At 37.5% G+C, this 18733-nt stretch overlaps 1 protein-coding gene across 2 annotated transcripts in view; it reads left to right on the forward strand.

Moving 5' to 3' along the window:
• The window catches only part of HGF (hepatocyte growth factor (hepapoietin A; scatter factor)), a 51342-nt gene that overhangs the window by 7507 nt on the left and 25102 nt on the right, over window positions 1-18733 (forward strand). For both annotated transcript variants that reach the window (XM_010086363.1, XM_010086362.1), the window contains exons 3-7: window positions 3598-3710; window positions 4306-4420; window positions 9017-9159; window positions 10848-10968; window positions 15823-15941. In XM_010086363.1, coding sequence (XP_010084665.1) covers window positions 3598-3710; window positions 4306-4420; window positions 9017-9159; window positions 10848-10968; window positions 15823-15941 — 611 coding nt within the window. The remainder of the gene's footprint in view (window positions 1-3597; window positions 3711-4305; window positions 4421-9016; window positions 9160-10847; window positions 10969-15822; window positions 15942-18733) is intronic.

Raw genomic sequence — 18733 nt, forward strand, 5'->3', positions numbered from 1 at the left:
AGACCAAATGTGATAACAAAAGCTCTTCCTTAGCAGAAAAGGTCTTCAACTGTAATTTAATCCTTCTTTAAGCCTTTAATTCCAGTGTTGCAAGATCTAGTTTGAATTGGTTTGTACTTTGACTATTTATATATATAAACAATGAGCAGAGTTTACTTATTTCTGTTAGAAAATATTTTCCAGGCACTAATATTTTTCACATGGTACAAGCCACTCCTTTTCCTATTGGCAGAGCTTCCACTGATAGCATTGCCAAGTGGATCAGGTTGTATTCAATACAGCAAAAGATCCTTGAGTTTTGATGGTCAGCACTGACGAGTATTATAAAATTAGGTTTCACAGTTTAAAAAAGTTCTGAATGATGCCAAACAAACAACGATTTTGTATTCCAGTATCTGCTTAGGAAAATTGTCTCAAGCTAGTTGTAGCTGCCCTGGCTGGTATGTTTTGTGTTCTGAAAATAAAAAGTAGGTTAATACATTTGTTGATTCTATCTTACATGAACAATAATCTAGAATCTCTCTGAAATTTTAAAACTTTCTCATTTGTGAAGAATTTTTTTTTTCTGTTGGGACACTGTATGATGGATTCATTAAGGGGCAAATTCTCCCTGCCATAGTCAGTCAATAAAGCAACATAGAGGAGCCATGAGGGACTTTGAGAACACAGTTTGGAAGAGTCCTACTCACGGATAGCAGTATTGCAATCAGTCGTGTAATTATTTTGCTCTGAAGATGAAAAAGAATTACAAATCTGACTACTCATGTTCTGAATTTCCAATTTTCCCTGAGACATTTTTAGCAAGGAATGGTAGCAGCAGAGGTGTAGGTGATTAGGTCTTGCCTGTGCTACCACTGTGCAGCAGAGCAAGAGCCATTTTTTGTATCTGGGAACATTCTTGTGGTTTCCAATTCAGCCCCAGATGAGTCCTGTTGTAGTGTGCATAGTTCTTTGATGCTACTGTAAACACATTTGACATGTGTTCCCCTTTAGAGGAACCAGTAATTACTAATGTTTCCCTTTTATTCCTAGGATCCCCAGTTTTTAACTTCATACCAGCATATGTTTACTACAAGGTGAAATTTGCTGCCAACTTAAATTAAAACCAATTAGTTTACTGGTTGCTGTGGGAGCATTCTAAAATAAGAAGAGAAGTAACACAAAATGGAATTTTGAGTACTTGAAATATAAGACTTGGAATTTCCTTTGTTTATTGACATTTTCATGGCTTGATTCTGATACTCCATATCCATGCAGTAGTTGTCCCTCACATGGGTCACAGCACTGATGTTTTATTTTCTGGATGCAAACTCAATCTGTTTAAGTATTAACATCAAATAAAATAGAAATCTTGTTTCTTCATAACACTTCCTAAAATCCCCCACAAAGGTAGCTCTTAGATTCACTTACCTTGTCTTTTTAACTTCCGAATTTAACTCTCTGTGCATCATTTGCTGCCTTACCTATCAGCTTGATTAACATCCTGCTAAGCTGTTCCGATCCCTTTGTTTCACCACCATTTGCAGCCTATTACTCCCACTGTTCAGTCCTCCAGTCATCCTTGCAGCTTTCTCCCCTGCATTTCTTAGGGATGAGAAAAAGATGATATAGTTACTGTTTTACTGGCTATGCAGATGACTTTTGCAGACATGCCACTTCCTTACCTACAAAACTGTGCCTGTCTTATCCTTTGTTATCTGCTCAATTTCTGGAGTGGCTTTGTATTTACACAGAAAGGGATTCCAGCATCTGATCAGAAAATCTACTGATTATCTCAGTACAAATAGCAACAACAAAAATTGTTGTGATCGGCGGTATCGGTAGAAGGAAGTCCAAGAATTTGCTTAAATATGTTGACTTTGGAAGTGTAAAAACCTCCAGATTTGGGTCCAAGAAAAGATTGTTAGAAACTTTTATGCACAGAAGTGTCTGAAGCCAAACTGGAATGAAACCAAAAGGCAACTGAAAGGCAAAAAACGAAAGAAATGTTTGTAAACAGTGGATTCTGCATTCCCACTTTAGGAGGGAGGAGGGGAAAGGAGAATGTAATTGGAAAGGCAGGAAAGGTCAAGGATATTTTTATGAAGATGGAGTTAGAGGCACTTGGATACGCTCATATTTGAGAACTAGCCAGGAGAGAACAGAAGGCTGAGCAAGGGCAGAAGGATGAAGGTTAGCAGGTTGGAAACATTTGCAGTCAACAGAGTAGAGAGAGCAGTTGGATGAAAAATCTGTTTGGTGATGGAAACGATAATGAAGAGGATGTTTGAAAAAGAGAAGAGTGGGGAGGCTGGATAGGAACTTGTAATATTTTTAACTGAAGCCAGAAAGATCTCTCACAGAAAAATGTGTATGGCGAGAGGGGAATCAAATGAAGATCAAAGAGTTTTGAGCTGAGGGAGGTAGTGCTCAGGAATATGGTACAGGCAAAATATGGATGAAGTGCAGAAAATCTGTGTGTCTTTAGATATGATGAAGTAGTGTTAAAATGCCCTCTCAGGTCAGAATAAAACATCTCAGAAGGTCTGGGATGACTGACAGAAATGTAGACTTTGTGGTGGGCTGGAGACAATAGCATCATGTCAGTGATTTGTTATTTGGTTCTACTGAAAAAATAAGTCAAAAATGAATTTTCAGTGGATTTTTCATTGTTTGTTTCTTTGTGGGCTTGTTGGGTTTTGGGTTTTTTTGTTTGGTTGGTTGGGGTTTTTTTTTTTTGTTGTTTGGTTTTTTTTTTGTTGTTTGGTTGGTTTGGTTTTTTTTTTGTTTTTTTTTGTTTTTTTTTTTCTTATTGGAATAACTGTTGCCTGCACCCAAGCAGTCAACTGTGTTTTTAAAATCCTTTAAAATATTTTGCCTGCAATTAAGAAATTTCTCTTCAAAATGATGTTAGGAGAAAAAGGTCTGCACATTCCATTTAAAATATTGAAAGAAAGCAAGCATTTTTACTCTTCTGATTCGTGTTTATCTGTCTTGCCCCCACCTCCCCACCAAATCCACTCAGTTCAGCACATGTTGTACTCTATCTTTGAAAGCAGTTAAAAATAAGAGAAAAAATTAAAACAAAAGCAAAGCAAGGACAAGCTGTATGTACACTACCACAGTTGAGATTATTCATAAAAATGAAAATAATCTTGTTTTCAATAAGGTCTGTTGTTCTAGGCGAGAAACAGAATCCTTGTGCTTAAATTTTCCTCAAACTATCACTTAACTATTTCAGAGGCATATTGTAAGCAGAGCAAAGAAGATGTTTTAGAGTCTTCTTTTTTTTCCCCTAAGAAAGCAAAACAACTGGGGACACAAATGCTGTCTCAGTCACATTTATCTCACTTGTAAAATAAAGATCTTAAATGACAAGGGAACTCTTAGATTAGTGTGAACAACCAAGCTGGTATTTAATGTAATGGCCACATCAATTTAATTTCTTTGTTTCTTTGTTCTTGTCAGCACAGTTGTGGGTTTAAACAGTAATTTGGGCTCTTTCTCTGACTTTCCCAGTAAAAATAAATCTGATGTCATTGCATGCTCCTTGGCAGGCCATGTGTCATTATTATAAACCACACAGAGATTTTTTTCTCATCCAGATTTTCTTTGCAGGGCCTTTGCTTATGACAGAGTTACAAAACGGTGCCATTGGTTATCCTTCAACAGCTTGACAAATGGTGTGAGAAAGAAGCAAGACCATGCGTTTGATCTGTATGAAAAGAAGGGTAACTGATTTATTTACCGATTTTGTTTTTCCAGCTATGGAGGGGGAAAAAAGCTGAAGTCAGTCAGTGATTTTTTGTCTGTAGGAGCGTTCTGGGCATGGGATGGTTTTATGCATTCTGAAAGCTGCACCCTACAGTTTCATATACAAGTGTGCTGGTTTTGCTGCCATACAAGTTCATCTGCATACTTGCTTTTGCTCAGTTTTCCAGCATACATATTTGCCTACCATCATAGTACTAGTCTGAATTGCTACTTCAGTTTATTACTTCAAAGCTCAGTTGTGTGAGTTACTGTTATTGACTTAATATTGCTTTTATTTACCTCATTAATGAGTGGGAGGCTTAGGTCCTCAAACATGGGCTTTTGGTCAATCAGACACTTTGAAAACATTTTCAGTAGGTTTCTTTGGGAACTTAGTGATCAATATTTTGAAGAAAAGAGACAAGAATATATGTGGACAATTAAACAATAGTTTGAATAATTAAGTACTTAAAGTCTATCAAAAACATGTGATTTTTATGTGAAAACTGATTATGAGCTCTAATTTTAAATATTTTAACCAAACCTCTGATTTTCTTATCTTTGTTTCAATAGACTATGTCAGGAATTGTATCATTGGAAAAGGAGCAGACTACAAAGGAACAATATCTGTTACCAAAAGTGGTATCCAGTGTCAAGCCTGGAATTCAATGATCCCCCATGAGCACAGGTAAGAGTTCAGGAGCAGAGACAATGGGAATAGTGCTCAGACAGTTTCCGTAAAGCAGGGTTTGACTTATTAGCAGACAAAGAATTTATGAGAAAACTGACCTTAGACAACAAAATTTCTTAGGCGTATTGTTACCTTTCCCCAAGAGGTGTTGTTCTCCAGACCCCAGAAAATCCTTACCTTCTTGGGCTTTCTCCAAAGAGGTCTCTCCTAATGCCAGCCTGTGTGTCTGGATCCCTTCCTCTCCTACATCAGTTTTTTTAGCTGTTTATATCCTTTTGATCTCTTAGCTACTGGCAGAAAGAAAACATCTGCATTAACTTCAGCCTGGGGTCTGGAAGTTTATCATTGTTTTTCTAATAGACTCCCAGGAAATGGGCAATTTTAAAAAATACATTATTAGGAAGCATGGGATATTAGCCCACCTATTTGATCACTATATAATCAATGTTACTGTAATTTACATAGTTATTATTAATTCTCTAATATTTGTAGAATATGTTAGACTCTCTAAAGCACTTAGACCAGGCAATAAATACACAGAAAGGACTGAACAGATTACTGAAACCCTTTCCTTCAGATCATAAAGGCAATAACTAAAGACTGACGCAGGAGGTATGGGACTTAATGTTGAGTTTAAGACCTGATATAGAGAGAAACAGACCATATCTACACCTTGAGAGTAGACTTAGTTCAACTATATTGGCTAAGGAAAAAGAGAAGAAAGCCAAAAACTTAAACTAGTAAGGGTAATGGTCAAAACAGATTCAACCACACAAACGTTGCTGGAAACTAGCAAAAGGACTATGAAGTACTGATCTACTATTTGACCACTTCTCTTTGAACCTTTTTATATTGGCTTCAGCCATTTAGATAATAAACCCTGAAGAGCCAAAACCAAAGTCTCCTCTCACCCATAAGCTTCCTATCCACATTGTTGCCTTGTGCTCTGGACTCCCAGCATCAGCACTTTGTTTTGGAAGAGCCAAGCTGGAGATCGTTAGTGAGGAACCAGCCTGTGCACTGCTTAGTCCTGTCCTGACTAAATCTATCCAGTGTGCAAGATGATATTTTGGAACAACATTAAAAGGCAAAGGATACTTGGGTTCTCTCCTCTTATGATGTGTTACAAAGCTGAGCCTCAGGCTTGGACTTGACTGGACTTGGCTGCTTATAATATAGATGGTAGTGTGTCTGATTTTCAGTGTGGGACCAGACCCATTCTTAATTGTGAACATATGATAAATACCATCAGCTCTTACAGCAATAACCCATTGAGACTCAACCAACACCTTGAAGTATACAACCTTCATCTTTTAGAAATTAAAGAATTCTCAATAACTACAGCCTAAGCAAAAATGAGCATTTATTCTATATAATATACATATGACTTTATATAAGAAAAGTGTCTTGATAGTATATATTATTACTAAATTGCATTTTAATATACAGCATAGACAGCTTTATCTAATGCATTTGGACAGACACTCTTCTACAATGTGTTTTATGAGAATGACTTTTCTCCTGCCTTGTGCAATAAGTTTAATTTTTAAAAGGTCACTGGATAAATGAGATGGCTGCATGCTAATTTTGTTTTTCAACATCAGAAAATATTATTTCATCATCAGAGACATGAGGGAGATGGGAAGAAGCAGACAGTAGTGGTGTGTTTGGAACTTATTAGTATGAAAGACTTAGATTTTTAGGTCAGTTTTTCTCAACATCTGATTATCACAAAGTGCCACTGGAAAATAAATATCTTTTTTCATATTCAAGGGACAAATGTACTTTACTGACTTTTCATTTTCTTTCTAGAAAGAATTGAAGTAGCTTCAGACTTTAAACTTGTGCTTGGGTTTAACAATTTTTTTTTTATTTATTTGTATTCCCATAGAACCTAGAGACTCCCAGCTGAAATAGGGGTTCCATTATTTTCATCTCCATCCTAGATAGAGCCAATTTTTTTTTCTCTTGAGATTTTTTTTATCTAAATGGATAAAGCCAATGCAAAAATTTTTCAAAGAGCAATGGTCAAAGAGTAAACCAGTACTTCACAGGCTAATTTCCATTACTTCTGCTGTGGTTGAATCTGTTTTTACCATTATTTTTACTGCCTCCAGTTTTTGGCTTTCTTCTTTTTTTCCTTACCTAATATAGTTGAACAGGACACTGTTTTAGGAGTGGTTCTATCTTCCAATTCCGGGTGGGTCTTTATGCATGTCATCTTTTCCTCCCTCAAGACTGTTGCTTCAGTACCTGTTGAAGCCATTTGTATATCTGACTCATCTTGAGTTTCTAATGCTATTCATTTAGACTCCTTTTTTTAATGTTCTGATAGCATATCTGACATAATTTGAGATGCCTTTTCCCTCTATTTTCTAATCTTCATAATTTCTGAGCAGAAAGATTTTCCAGCAGGAAAATGAAATAAAATTTTCTAATATGCACAAACATGCTACATAAACACATACACAGGTTGCAATGTCGCCTCAGAAAGTTTCATCCAAGGTTGTCTTTAGCTAAAAAAAATTTAGAAACTTATATTACGAGATTACAGAGGAAAAACAGAAGCAACAACTTTCTAGACAGAAGTATGACATAAGATTATTCTCCTCAAACACCAAAAATAAGGAAACACTTTTAAGTAATGCTTCCGCATTGCCTTGACTAGAATCACAATGCAATTAACAGAGGTATTTTCTACTTCAGTTAGTTCAAATGTTTCATTAATGGGAACAAAACATGATTAAAATGTCACACGGCAGATTTTTCTTTTTGTTTCTCTTTCTCTCTCTCTCTTTTTTAATTTTTAATTTATTAATTTGTAACATAGAATTTGCCAAGGACAGCAGGAACCATACATTTCTCTTCTTCTTAAATCAATGCCTATGTATAAAGACTGTCCCAAGTGATTAGTTTAGCTTCCTAAGATACGAGTGTCTACAATTGAATTTTTTCTTTTTTTCCTCAAGAATATAGATACATTTCAATTCCCTTCATGATTAAAAAAATCCACACTAAAACAAAAAAATAAAAGCAAACAAAAAAACCCCAAACCCCCAAGACACCCAAAATAAAGTACCAGGCATTTTCAGAACAAAAGGTGCACTTTACTTGTGATATTTCCATCAGTATTTAAATATACTGAAAAAAAAACCAAACCTGTAACAAATCTTAGAAAGCTCAAAAATTAAATCAATTTATTAAATTGAATTACAAGTTTTGTGTGATCCTTTATGTATTTTGCCCAACTTTTAAATTAACAAAAAAAACCCCCAACCTTAATTGAATTGAGCCTAACTCTGAATTTAACGTGCTTTTTACCTGCAGAGATTTAGTTGCTGTTTAAGCATCACTGCAATGAAACTGGCAGTGAAGTGTTGCTGGGTTTCTGCAATGTGCAGCCCAAGTGTGATGATGAGCTCTTGCAGTGCCATTGAACAGAACCAGCTCTGGTGTTGGGCTCCTTACTATGGGGTTACTAATTCCCTACTTGGTGGGGAAAAATAACTAGTGTTACTTTTATGTGTCAATATATATGTGTATATATATGTCTACATATATCTATGTCAGTCAGTATGTACATGGGGGTTTCTCTAGAGGTAAGTACATAATGTTACAGAGAGATAAGAACAAAAAACCTTGACCCTGGAGGGTTTGTATTGGATGGACTGAGCATAAGCAGCAAAGTCTCATACTGAAAATGTGCGTTAGGCAAAAAATATAACATTAGCTCACATTTCTATTCAATCACTAAAGAAAAACAAACTGGCCTGAGAACCCCTAATCTAAAGGAAAAATCTTAAAGGGAATTGTTATTTAATAGCCCCTTACAGCAAAAGCAGAAATTGTAATGAAAGGGAGAGCACAGTTTAAGTCAGCTGGGTCACTCTTGAAAGACCTGATTTGTACTGTACCAATGATGAGTGGGTCTATAAGCAGCAGACCCTAAGGTGACAACAGTGGGGCTCGTGGCAGAACATGCAGCAAGACTGCTAAAGTGGGATCTTGGGAAAATTTCTGATGCTGAAGCAAAGCAGTCCATGGTTTTGGGCAGTGAAAGCCACCCAGCGTGGTGTGTCACGCCACCCGGTCACGCTCACATGCTCCTGATGCTCAGTTCTAGCTGCTGCCTGGCCGGGGATGGGAAGAGGTTTCTCTGCTTGTGGGCTTTGTGTAGGAGGTGCACACTGAGCCTGGCCGGACCTGCTATAGGTGTACAACATGCATAGGAAAAGCAGGTCTGACGTGGCTAAGGACCCAATTAATTTTCCCCTATGTACCCAATGCATTTTCCCCCCTGGTCCAAGGGCCTTCCACCATTGTGTGAGGAGTTACGAGGTTGGGAAGGAGGGTGCAGCGAGGGATGGCAGGGAGTGTGGAGTGAAACTCACTAGAGCAAGCGGTGGGCTGGACAAACTGTCCCAGAAGATGTGTACTTTATGCACAGATATTTGGGTGCGTGCATTTGTGTCGGCTGGGTGGAGGGAGAAAGAAGCAGAAATGTGATTGTTTCTAACTGTTTGCACAAAATAGTATGCTTAACCCCCAAGTTTGCATGCTCTTATACTGTAATGATTGTCATTTTAAAACTAGCTTTTTGCCTTCGAGCTATCGGGGTAAAGACCTGCGGGAAAACTACTGTCGAAACCCCCGAGGGGAAGAGGGAGGGCCGTGGTGTTTCACCACCAGTCCAGAGATCCGCCACGAAGTCTGCGACATCCCCCTCTGTTCACAAGGTAACCGGCACAGCTCACGCGGAAAGTTGCCTTTTCTCTGTTGGCAGCAGTTACGCAGAACTTCCAGTAGTTTCAGTGACGCTTGTGCATGGGCTTCGGAGAAAGAATAGGTGATTTCTCAGCCAGAATAGTTTAGGGAACAAGAAATGCAGTTATTAGGAAAAGAGGAGATCTTGTTATGGTCTAGTACTCTGGGAAACTTGAACAAACTTTCAGGCTCAGCAGCCTTTTTTCAGGTCATGGAGGAGCTGGAACAATTAAGTTGTGCTGATCACACAAATGTAACCCTTTTTTTCATTTGTCTAGTCTATAGTGACTCCATTAACAATTTCAGTAATACTATGTGACAAAATCATCTAGTGCCATTCCATGGTAAAATCCACTGTTCTTCTTTGTGATTAAAATATAGATACTGAATTACAGGATAAAAGCTCAGTCTAGGCATGCATTTTGTTTTTCAAATGAATACTGTAAATAAGTAAAACTTTTTAGAAATCCAATCTCATTCAACTTTCAAGTCACAGAATTCGAAAGACATTTCATGTACACCACTGCATTTGTTGACTTTTAAGTTCTGTTAACCTCCTAACTAAGCGCTTGTATCTTGCTAATCAGTCAGTTCAGTTCCAGTCAATCAACCCATTTAAATTCTCAAGATATGATGCCTTTAATTTTCCTGTTAATGTGTCATATGCAGTGGTGGGGGAGGGAAAGGGAGGGAAAGGGAGGGAGAGAAGGAGGAAGAGAATGATTTACCAGGAGCTCGAAAATCTATTAAAAGCTAACATTTAAAGATCAGTTTAAGTGAGCTTCAAATGGGACAAGACCTGTCTCTCACTGCAGGATGAAGACTTTGGTAGCGGATGTTTTGACTGAAGAGTGAGATCTGTAATTGCATAAATTAGTATTTACTAAGTGATCCTTCATTACAATTACTCTAATTAGGGGGCACTTGAGAAATCTGTCTATAGTTAATTATAGTGAATGTATTTTATATATTAAGACTTCTCATTCTAAATTATGAAGCATATTTTTTTCAACAGTGATTTCTAACCCATTTAGTAGCTTTTGCCTACTCTCCCTCTACCCCCCACTTTCCCAAACCCAGGCTGGAAATGTATCATAGTTTAAGCTGCCAAAAAGAATTAGAATCGAAAAGAAACAGTATCATAGGTATCTGAAAGTGCTGGGAATTTAAAGAGACAGACTGTGCTGCATTGAACTTGTGATTCGACAGTATTCTGTACTTGAACTTGTTCTGTAATTATACTATGACTTGGAGTGATTTAGAATAGTGAATGATACTTAATTAGAAAATATCACCTCTAAAAAGTATTCCATACTTAGATATGTGTCTCTCTTTGTTACTAACCATAGGTAAGGTTAAAAATCTGCTAGGAACATGAACGCCTCTAGCAACTCATGCCTACCTGTCTTGAAACCATAAATGTCCTATAAAGGATAAAGCGATACCAAATTTAAGCATCTGGATTAGCTCTAAGAGACGCAATTGTATTCCAAAGCACATTTTGCATACCAGCCTAACTAAAAGGTGTCACTTTTGTATATTTCTTTAGGTTGGTTTCAACTTATAACAGCAGGGATATGCTTAATATTTTTTTTGTGTGTGTGTGCTACAAGTCATCACCATAATAAATGACTGGTACTTTTTTTTTTTTTTCTCCTAGTTGAATGCATGACTTGCAATGGAGAGAGTTACAGAGGGCCAATGGATCACACTGAGTCGGGCAAGGAGTGTCAGCGCTGGGATCTTCAGAGACCACACAAGCACAAATTTCGTCCAGAGAGGTAACCCCTCCTCCCCCTCAAGAAAATCCATGTGGTTATAATTTGAAAATTACACACATTCTGGAACCAGTTGGGCAAAATCAGCTTTAGATGAACTGAAATTTATGGAGTTCACCAGTTTTAGTTGCTTGGGCTTCTGGTTCACGGTGTGTGCAGTGTGGATGTGGTCACGACAGAGATGCAGGATGGTGATTGTGCAGTTGTGGCTACATCAGACAGCTGTGTAGTTCAGTGAGGTACATGTGCTGCATTAATTAATCAAAATTTCATCCCTAGCTTCACTGACAGTAAAAAATTAACCTCTGAATATTTCTGTATATGTTGTTATGCAGCTTCAGTCAGCTTAATATACCTTAAAGTAATCACAAAGTAAATGACTAAAAGTCATAAATTTTTGTTAGAGTTATTAACACAATCAGTGAAGACAGACTTGCAACATTGTCAAGTCAAAGTATGTTCCTTTTTTGAAATACTGAACAGCTTTAAAGCTGTAGATGTTTCTCTGTTGTAATCAGGTTTAAGCATGCAACTTGTTTGCCCAAAATGTTTGCCCACTACATGGTTGTTATAAGCCTGGGAAAGAAGTTCATAATTCTGTTTAACATTTTATGAACAAGGATTTATATTTTAGACTTTTTTTCTTTTTTAATTTAGGCATAGATACATAATGCCAAAAGCTGAGTCAGAAAGAGCAAGAAAAATTACATCCTGGTTAGGGTTTGTCCTAGAGGGTAAAATCCATGCGACCATAAAGGGTCATCTCTAATACGCCCTTTTGGGAGGATTTTATGTGGGGGTTTAGGCCACACAGGAGGACCTTTGTGTTTCTTTTAAACTGGACTAAAGTTTCATTTTACTTTGATTTTTGGATTAGCTCCATTTATAAAGTGGAGTGAATAAACATAAACCGCCAGAGGAAGACTGCAAGAATCAACAGTCTCAGATTGAGACCTTCCACTGAAAGTGTCTTTATATATGTTGAAGTGTTCCACTAAAGAAAACATCATTTTTATCATTTACTCAGAAGTACAGGTACTGGTAGATATTAGAAAACCAGATTTTTCAGCAAAACATTAAGTATCTCCAGTTTTGGAGTATATGTGACATAACCTCTTTTTCCTCTTGGCTCAGATATCTGCTTCATGAATAAAAGCAGGCTTTCCCATAGTTCTGCTACAATAAATATTTTGTATTAGCAGACTGGGACTGAAGATAATCTGTTTCTGAGTTTTGCCATGCACTTGCTGTGCATTCTAGAATAAGTCACAGAAATAATTTCGTTCCTTAGGAGAGAAACATTTATAGAACTTTTGGGTACAAACAATAATAATTTTACTGTCAGGAGGAAATTTATTTTCTTCCATTAATTTTGGATTATTCGCAAAATGGCTTTTTAAACTAACTGCAGTCTCACGAATGACCATCTTCCTCCTTGAAATATTTCCTTCAGAAATTGTCTTCTTGAGTTTTCAGACTGCAATAAAAATGCTTTTTTTATTAAAAAGCAACCCATCCAGACTGTGCTTTGAGAAGAATAACTGGGGTCCAGTACATTTCTAGTACACCAATCTTAATTACCTTCCTCGAATGGTCACTAAAGGTAGTGAGAACTATACTTTGATTATACTAGCTGTTAAACATATTGTGGGCTTTGGTTTGTTTGGGTTTTGTAATTGTCATTTAAGTTGAAAATAGGAGAGGAGGTCTGCAACAAATGATCCATTAAAATACAGCAATCTCTAGAGAGGCTTATACTATACCACCCAGGAGTAATGTGAATAACCTGGAAACCAGGAAGGACTCGCCTAATGCATTTAACCTTATTTTCATTTATGGATTCGTGAGTTGCAATGACAAAGAAAGAGAGGTAAAACTAGTAAGGCTTTTCAAATGCTTCAGTCTGCTGGCTGCTAGACTGCTTTCAGCTCAGTGTGAATACCTCTCACTTCTCCTTTGTATCACCTCAGTGAATTGGTCCACATTTATGCCTTTCAGAGGTCACTTACTGAAGAGAATTGATAATACTTGTTTACTTAGATGTGATTGAAGCTAGCAGTAGGAATTCCCCCAAACAGCTCCTGCATGACCTGATTGTAGCTATTAGTGGATGCAGAATTGTATTCTAAAGCTCCAGTTCTCTTGTGGACTCCTCATGGGCAGGATTATGCCTCAGGATGGAAGGAAAACCACTGAGGATAATGACTTAGATAGGCATAGAGCAGCATAGCAAACTAACAGGTTTCTCCTATTCTGCTCAGATTTTCTGCTCAAAATCAAATATGCTGTGAAAACAGGTACTTACTGCATGGAGAGAAGTAGGATTGAAGTGTAGTGTGAGAGTTGGATAACTCCAGGTATCTGTTTATTAAAATACTCTGGTTTGTATCTCTTGTATGAAAATTTACTTTATACAATAGCAAGTTTCCAGTTCTGCATGTCTTTTAAAACAAAAAGAAAGGGAAAAGAAATATGGGTGAAGAGTTTTAGACACTAAGTTTCAGTTTAGATCCAGCAGAGCTAGAGATCAGCATCTGTCTCTTTAAAGAGATTAAATGTTATCTCTTTGTCTAACGCTCTTATCTTCCCCTCCCTATAAAATGAGAAAAACTCTTGAATTTGACACCAGATGTGTATCTTAATGCTTCACCTCAGTTTCTGCAGTGAATTACAGCTACTGCTGTTTCAAGGGGTGAAAAAATGAAATAAGTAGGGTTCTGATCTTGGAAACCTCAGGTTACTCGTTGGATCCAAGCAAGAAGTCTGTGCCCAAGTGTAGTGGCTGAAGGAGGAGTGTGCAGAGCAAAGGGACAAGCTGTCAGGAAATCCTCCACAGTCTCACTGTTGAAGTGTATGGAAGAGTTTGAAACCCTGGTGTTTATCTCATCCCTAATATTTGTGTCTTAAAGATCATAGCTGGTCTTTTCTATAGGAACTGAGGAACTATTTCTTGTTGTATATGAAGGAAGGCAGAAATGTACCTAATCGTTGTGGGAACAACCAGTGACTGGAAAGGCCATTGTTGCTCTAGAAAAGGACACATAGCTGTAGTAGGTTGAAAGATACACTTCACAGACACTACTCCATCTCACAAAGACACTCAAAGCTTGATCCTGGAAGAACTGTTACATCTGTGCTTAAATTTTAGTTAGTAAATAACACATTTTTGTCATATTGTGGGACCACATGATACAATATTAGAAAGGACAGAACATTCAGTGCTATGAAATACACTTTCCTTCTAGAAAATGGATTCTCTACACCCCTAGTTGTTCTGAATGGCTTTTGGGAGCTATGACCGGAGTTACCTTGCCATACGTGGACTCATCTTGGCTCCTGGGTGTTGCTGTGGGCTCTCCATTGCTACTTGTCACAGAACATATACCGCCAGCATCAAAGCTCATCAATGCACCTTCCAGGTGGCCAAAGCCATCTAATTTTCTTCTACATTGTTAGCCTATTAGATTGTGAAATCTTTGGACACAATTTGTTCTTTTATAGTTTCTCTTCTACCAAGCAGAAAACAGGGCACTGCTGCTAGATCTGAAACTCCCACATTCTTGACTTCCCTTAAATTCTCAGTGAGGCTTCTCCTTGCTGGTGTTTTTTTGTTGTTGTTGGTTTGCTTTTTTTCTTTTTTTTTTTTTTTTTCTTGGGGGGGGGGGGGGTTTTTTTTCGGGGGTTTTTTTTTTTTTTTTTTTTTTTTGTTTGGGGGGGGGGGGTTTTTTTGTGCGGTGTTTTGTTTTTTTTTTTTTTGTCTTTTTAAAAAATTCTGCTTAAATCCTCTTCCTGTCACTTGTATAAATGATGGAACCTAATTTTTCCAAGGAATGGTAGATCAAGTTGTAAATAAATGAGTCAAAATTAGGATGATTGTTTGACAGAAAAAGCATCCTAGCAAAAACACACACTTGTAAATCATATTTCCCTCTGCTTGTGCGAAACACATCTGCTTGCAGTTGTAAATGGGTTCAGGTTCCCAGGTAGTTAACTTTATTGTTCTCTTACATATTTTTCACGTTTCCCTCAAGGGCAAACCTACTTTTGGTTTCTTTTGCAAACATGCTTAAATAAAACTGAAAACCCAAAACAATTTGTATTCACTGGAGGAAAAAAAAAGTATGCATTTATATCCTTCTCTTTGAGTTTATAGAATTTCATACGGCACATTTATACAAAAAGAACCTCCTTATCTTGAGTATCTGCCTGACTGTTCAATGATGGAAGTAGGAACGTTGAAACAATTAAATGGCACAATAGTATGAAATCTCAATGAGACAAAGTGAGATGGAAGTTAATTCCTTATTTTTCTCTTTTTTTCCCCCCAATGCTTGAAATGAGGGCATGACCTAGAATGAGCTCTATTACAAAAATGGAGCTATCATTAGTAACATAACCATTCAAAGTAGCTTCTAGTTTGAACCCAGGGCTGTTGCACTGAAGAACCTGTTTTCTTAATGAGTCCAGCATGCCAAGCAGTGTTTATATAATCCACACTTAATTGGGCTGTTTCAAAAAAATGAGTGGCTTTAGAGTCTGGTCATCAGTTGACAGACACAAGAGCAAGAGTTTAGCAATTAGCAGAGTTACCCCATCCGGTATCCTGTGCATTAGCACAGCAGGGAACCGCCTCAGTGGAGGTCTAATTCTGCTGCATATTTGGATAGAGACTTTATGTTATTAACTTTCTAAGAATGTTAAAGACTATCTGCATCCACCTCACAGGATCAGGCCCAAGGTTAATGGGAACTGGTTCTTGTTTGCCTCTGCTGAAGACTGTCCTTTAAATACCTTGTACAAGCCTGTGCAGTGTTGCCAGGAAGAATTCCCTGACACGTTTCTCGTTGTGGTTTGCAGATATCCTGACAAGGGCTTTGATGATAATTACTGCCGCAATCCTGATGGCAAGCTGAGACCATGGTGCTACACTCTTGACCCTAACACCCCTTGGGAGTTCTGTTCAATTAAAACGTGTGGTGAGTTCAAGCAAAATTTATTACTTCCTTTTCCTTTCCAAAATCTGGAAACAGATAGTTCAAGTAATATAGGACCACAGTTAGTTCATTCATTGCACTTCACTGACTTTTAAAATGTAGCTTTCAGAGAGGATGTCCTATAAAGACATGATATTTAATCTGGACAGGAAATAAAAGAGTTATGTGTTACTTAGCACTGCAATATGTGTATATCTTACGTACATGAAATTGCAGTAAAATGCAGGAAAACCAAGAACTGAAAAAGCGAGGCAATATCATCATGAGATCTCATGTGCAGTATTAGTTTGGCCATCCTGGCCATCTGCATTGTGATTTGGGAGTAGATACATGCACATCTCCCCTCCTCAGTGCTCTGTCAACAACTGTTCATTGCTGTTTTCATCTTGCACATTGTATGGTTCTAGGCCTCGGTTCCTGCTCACTGTTCAGCCTTGTGCGGAAGACAGTATTGTTCATTTCCTCATGGGTTTCTCTGTGGTATTCAGCACTCTAGTATCAAAGCATTCCAATTCCACAGGCAATTCATTTCTTCTCATATGCCTACTGCAAGATGGTGGCTTTAGTTATCCTCACTTTACAGACAGGCAATTGAATCAAATTACCATCAAGGTATACAAATATTGTATGCCCATTTCAAGATGCTTTACTGCAGGATTTTTAGAGCATTCTGTGGCATGTTCTACCTTTGAAGCCCGGATCCTCCTAACTTTGGTGGCAGCTCTGACAGCTCTGTTCTACTGATTATTAGATGTCTTAAATGAGTACAGGACAGTGAGGAAGGTAATACTACTGGACCTCCTTTGAAAACTTGGGTAACTTTTATAGACTTTCATGGTAATGATAGGGCTGAGGCAGATGACAAAATTAAGTTTTGTTGGGACATGTTTTATCAGGAAACGGAGATTCTCATCCCTGAAATTCCTTGCCTCATTCGCAGCTCGTGGGATCTACAGGTGATAGTTTTCTCTCTCATCTCCCATGCTTCTCATTACCAGATTTGGGGTCCAATTTTTTGCCCTTAGTGAACTGATAGTCTGAATATTGATTAAATAATCAATATACAAGCATGATATCAAAGGCAGTCACATAACACCTAGGCAGGATTTTTTATTCTCTTTACTCAAAATAATTTGCTTGTAACATCTTGGGAGAAAAGGCAATTTTTGAAAACAAGACACAACTTTGACGGAATCCATACTGTAGAAACCTATCAGTTCCATGTGCCCCAGCCTTGTGGCAGAGCCCCCAGGAACACAGGCAGATAAGGGAAAACAGTATTTTTGGATTTTCTGTGAAGTAGAGGGAAAGGGAAGCTTCTAAAAGTGCTCAGTGAAACTCAGTGTCATGTTCACTTATGAGAAAGTCAGTTCCTGTTAGATCTGCAGTTTTGGAAAACTACAATTTCCTTTGTTGGCATGCTTCAATTTTGACCAAAATTAAGTGTTAAAAAAAATAATCCTCGAAACCAGACACTGCTTTTCTTCTAGCTCTAAGTGTTACTTCAGGAAGCTTATGTAATTGTCAAATTCATTTGGCTGTCTTGGGAGGAGGATAGAAGAAGAGAATAGATTCTATTAAAACGAACAATAAAGCTCACCTGGAACTGGATTTATGTGAGAATTCAAAAAAGGGGGAAAAAACAGTAATTCTTTCTAATGACTATTTAATTTTTAGGGTTCTCTCTATTTTGTTGTTGTTGTTGTTGTTATATAAACTAAGATAAACCATTATTGGGGTATCTCAAATCTACATAAAATAGAGATAGTAGTGGATCCTACAAAAAGTCTGTTTCCCTAATGTAATCCTGTATTTTTCCTGCAAACTTGGCTTATATGAAATACTGAGGTGAGAAGAGGGAATGTCTCTGGCACAAAACTTTATGTGTGAGCAGTTGCCACCTAAAGGGGGAAGCATGACATTCCCCTCATCTTCACTTGGAATCCATACCAAACTATGCTGTTTTCTCCGTCCACCATCAATAGTTCAGAATTTTCTCTTCTTGCTTGTTCTTGGCTTGAGTCAGTGTAATGTCTTGGAGTGTCAGCCACTTCTTATCAATTGGTCAATTGTTTGAAATCCAAAAGTTGAGTAAGAATACTCTTAATGTACTTCCTGATGCAGCGTAATTGAATTTATTCTGCACTGTCATCTGTTATTGTATATCCAGTACAAGGTAGTTAAAATTAACAAAATTATGTAAAAAGTGAGGTCAATTTGCCACTTTGGGCAATGCCTGTAGTCAGGTTGTCCAGAGGCAGAGGAAATTTAACAGGTCTACTGCTTTTCTTCTGTTGGGTACTCATTAAGCCATACCCATGTTGAAAGTCTTGCCTGTGAACTACAGTACCAATTTGTATAATTGTATCTACTGGTTTTGATATTCTTTGATAATGGAGAAAGTTCAGTCTTTCCCCTTTGGGAACACAGCCTTGCTTAGCTCTATGACTGAATGGTCTTTCAAATTGTTTAGTTAGGTCAATAAGTTGGGGGCTGTTGTTTTGGATTTTTGGTTTGTGCTTTTGGGTTTGTTGGGTTCTTTTTAAACTAAACTGTGCTTTTGCATTTCTCTAATTATTAGATAATAAATGAATCATATGTAGAATCCTGGTTCTACTCTTTTCCCCTGGTAGAAGTGTTTTTATTATGAAAAAAAAAAAAAAAAGTATTCCTAAGTTGCAGCTGACTGTTTCATAAATGCAACTTTTATAAACCTTTATCCTTTGGCATTTCCTGAGCTGATGTGTCAGTGTTCTGAGGATTCACATCTGGCT

The sequence above is a fragment of the Pterocles gutturalis genome, unplaced genomic scaffold (genome assembly GCF_000699245.1).
Source record: "Pterocles gutturalis isolate BGI_N339 unplaced genomic scaffold, ASM69924v1 scaffold2081, whole genome shotgun sequence".
NCBI classification, from domain to species: Eukaryota; Metazoa; Chordata; class Aves; order Pterocliformes; family Pteroclidae; genus Pterocles; species Pterocles gutturalis.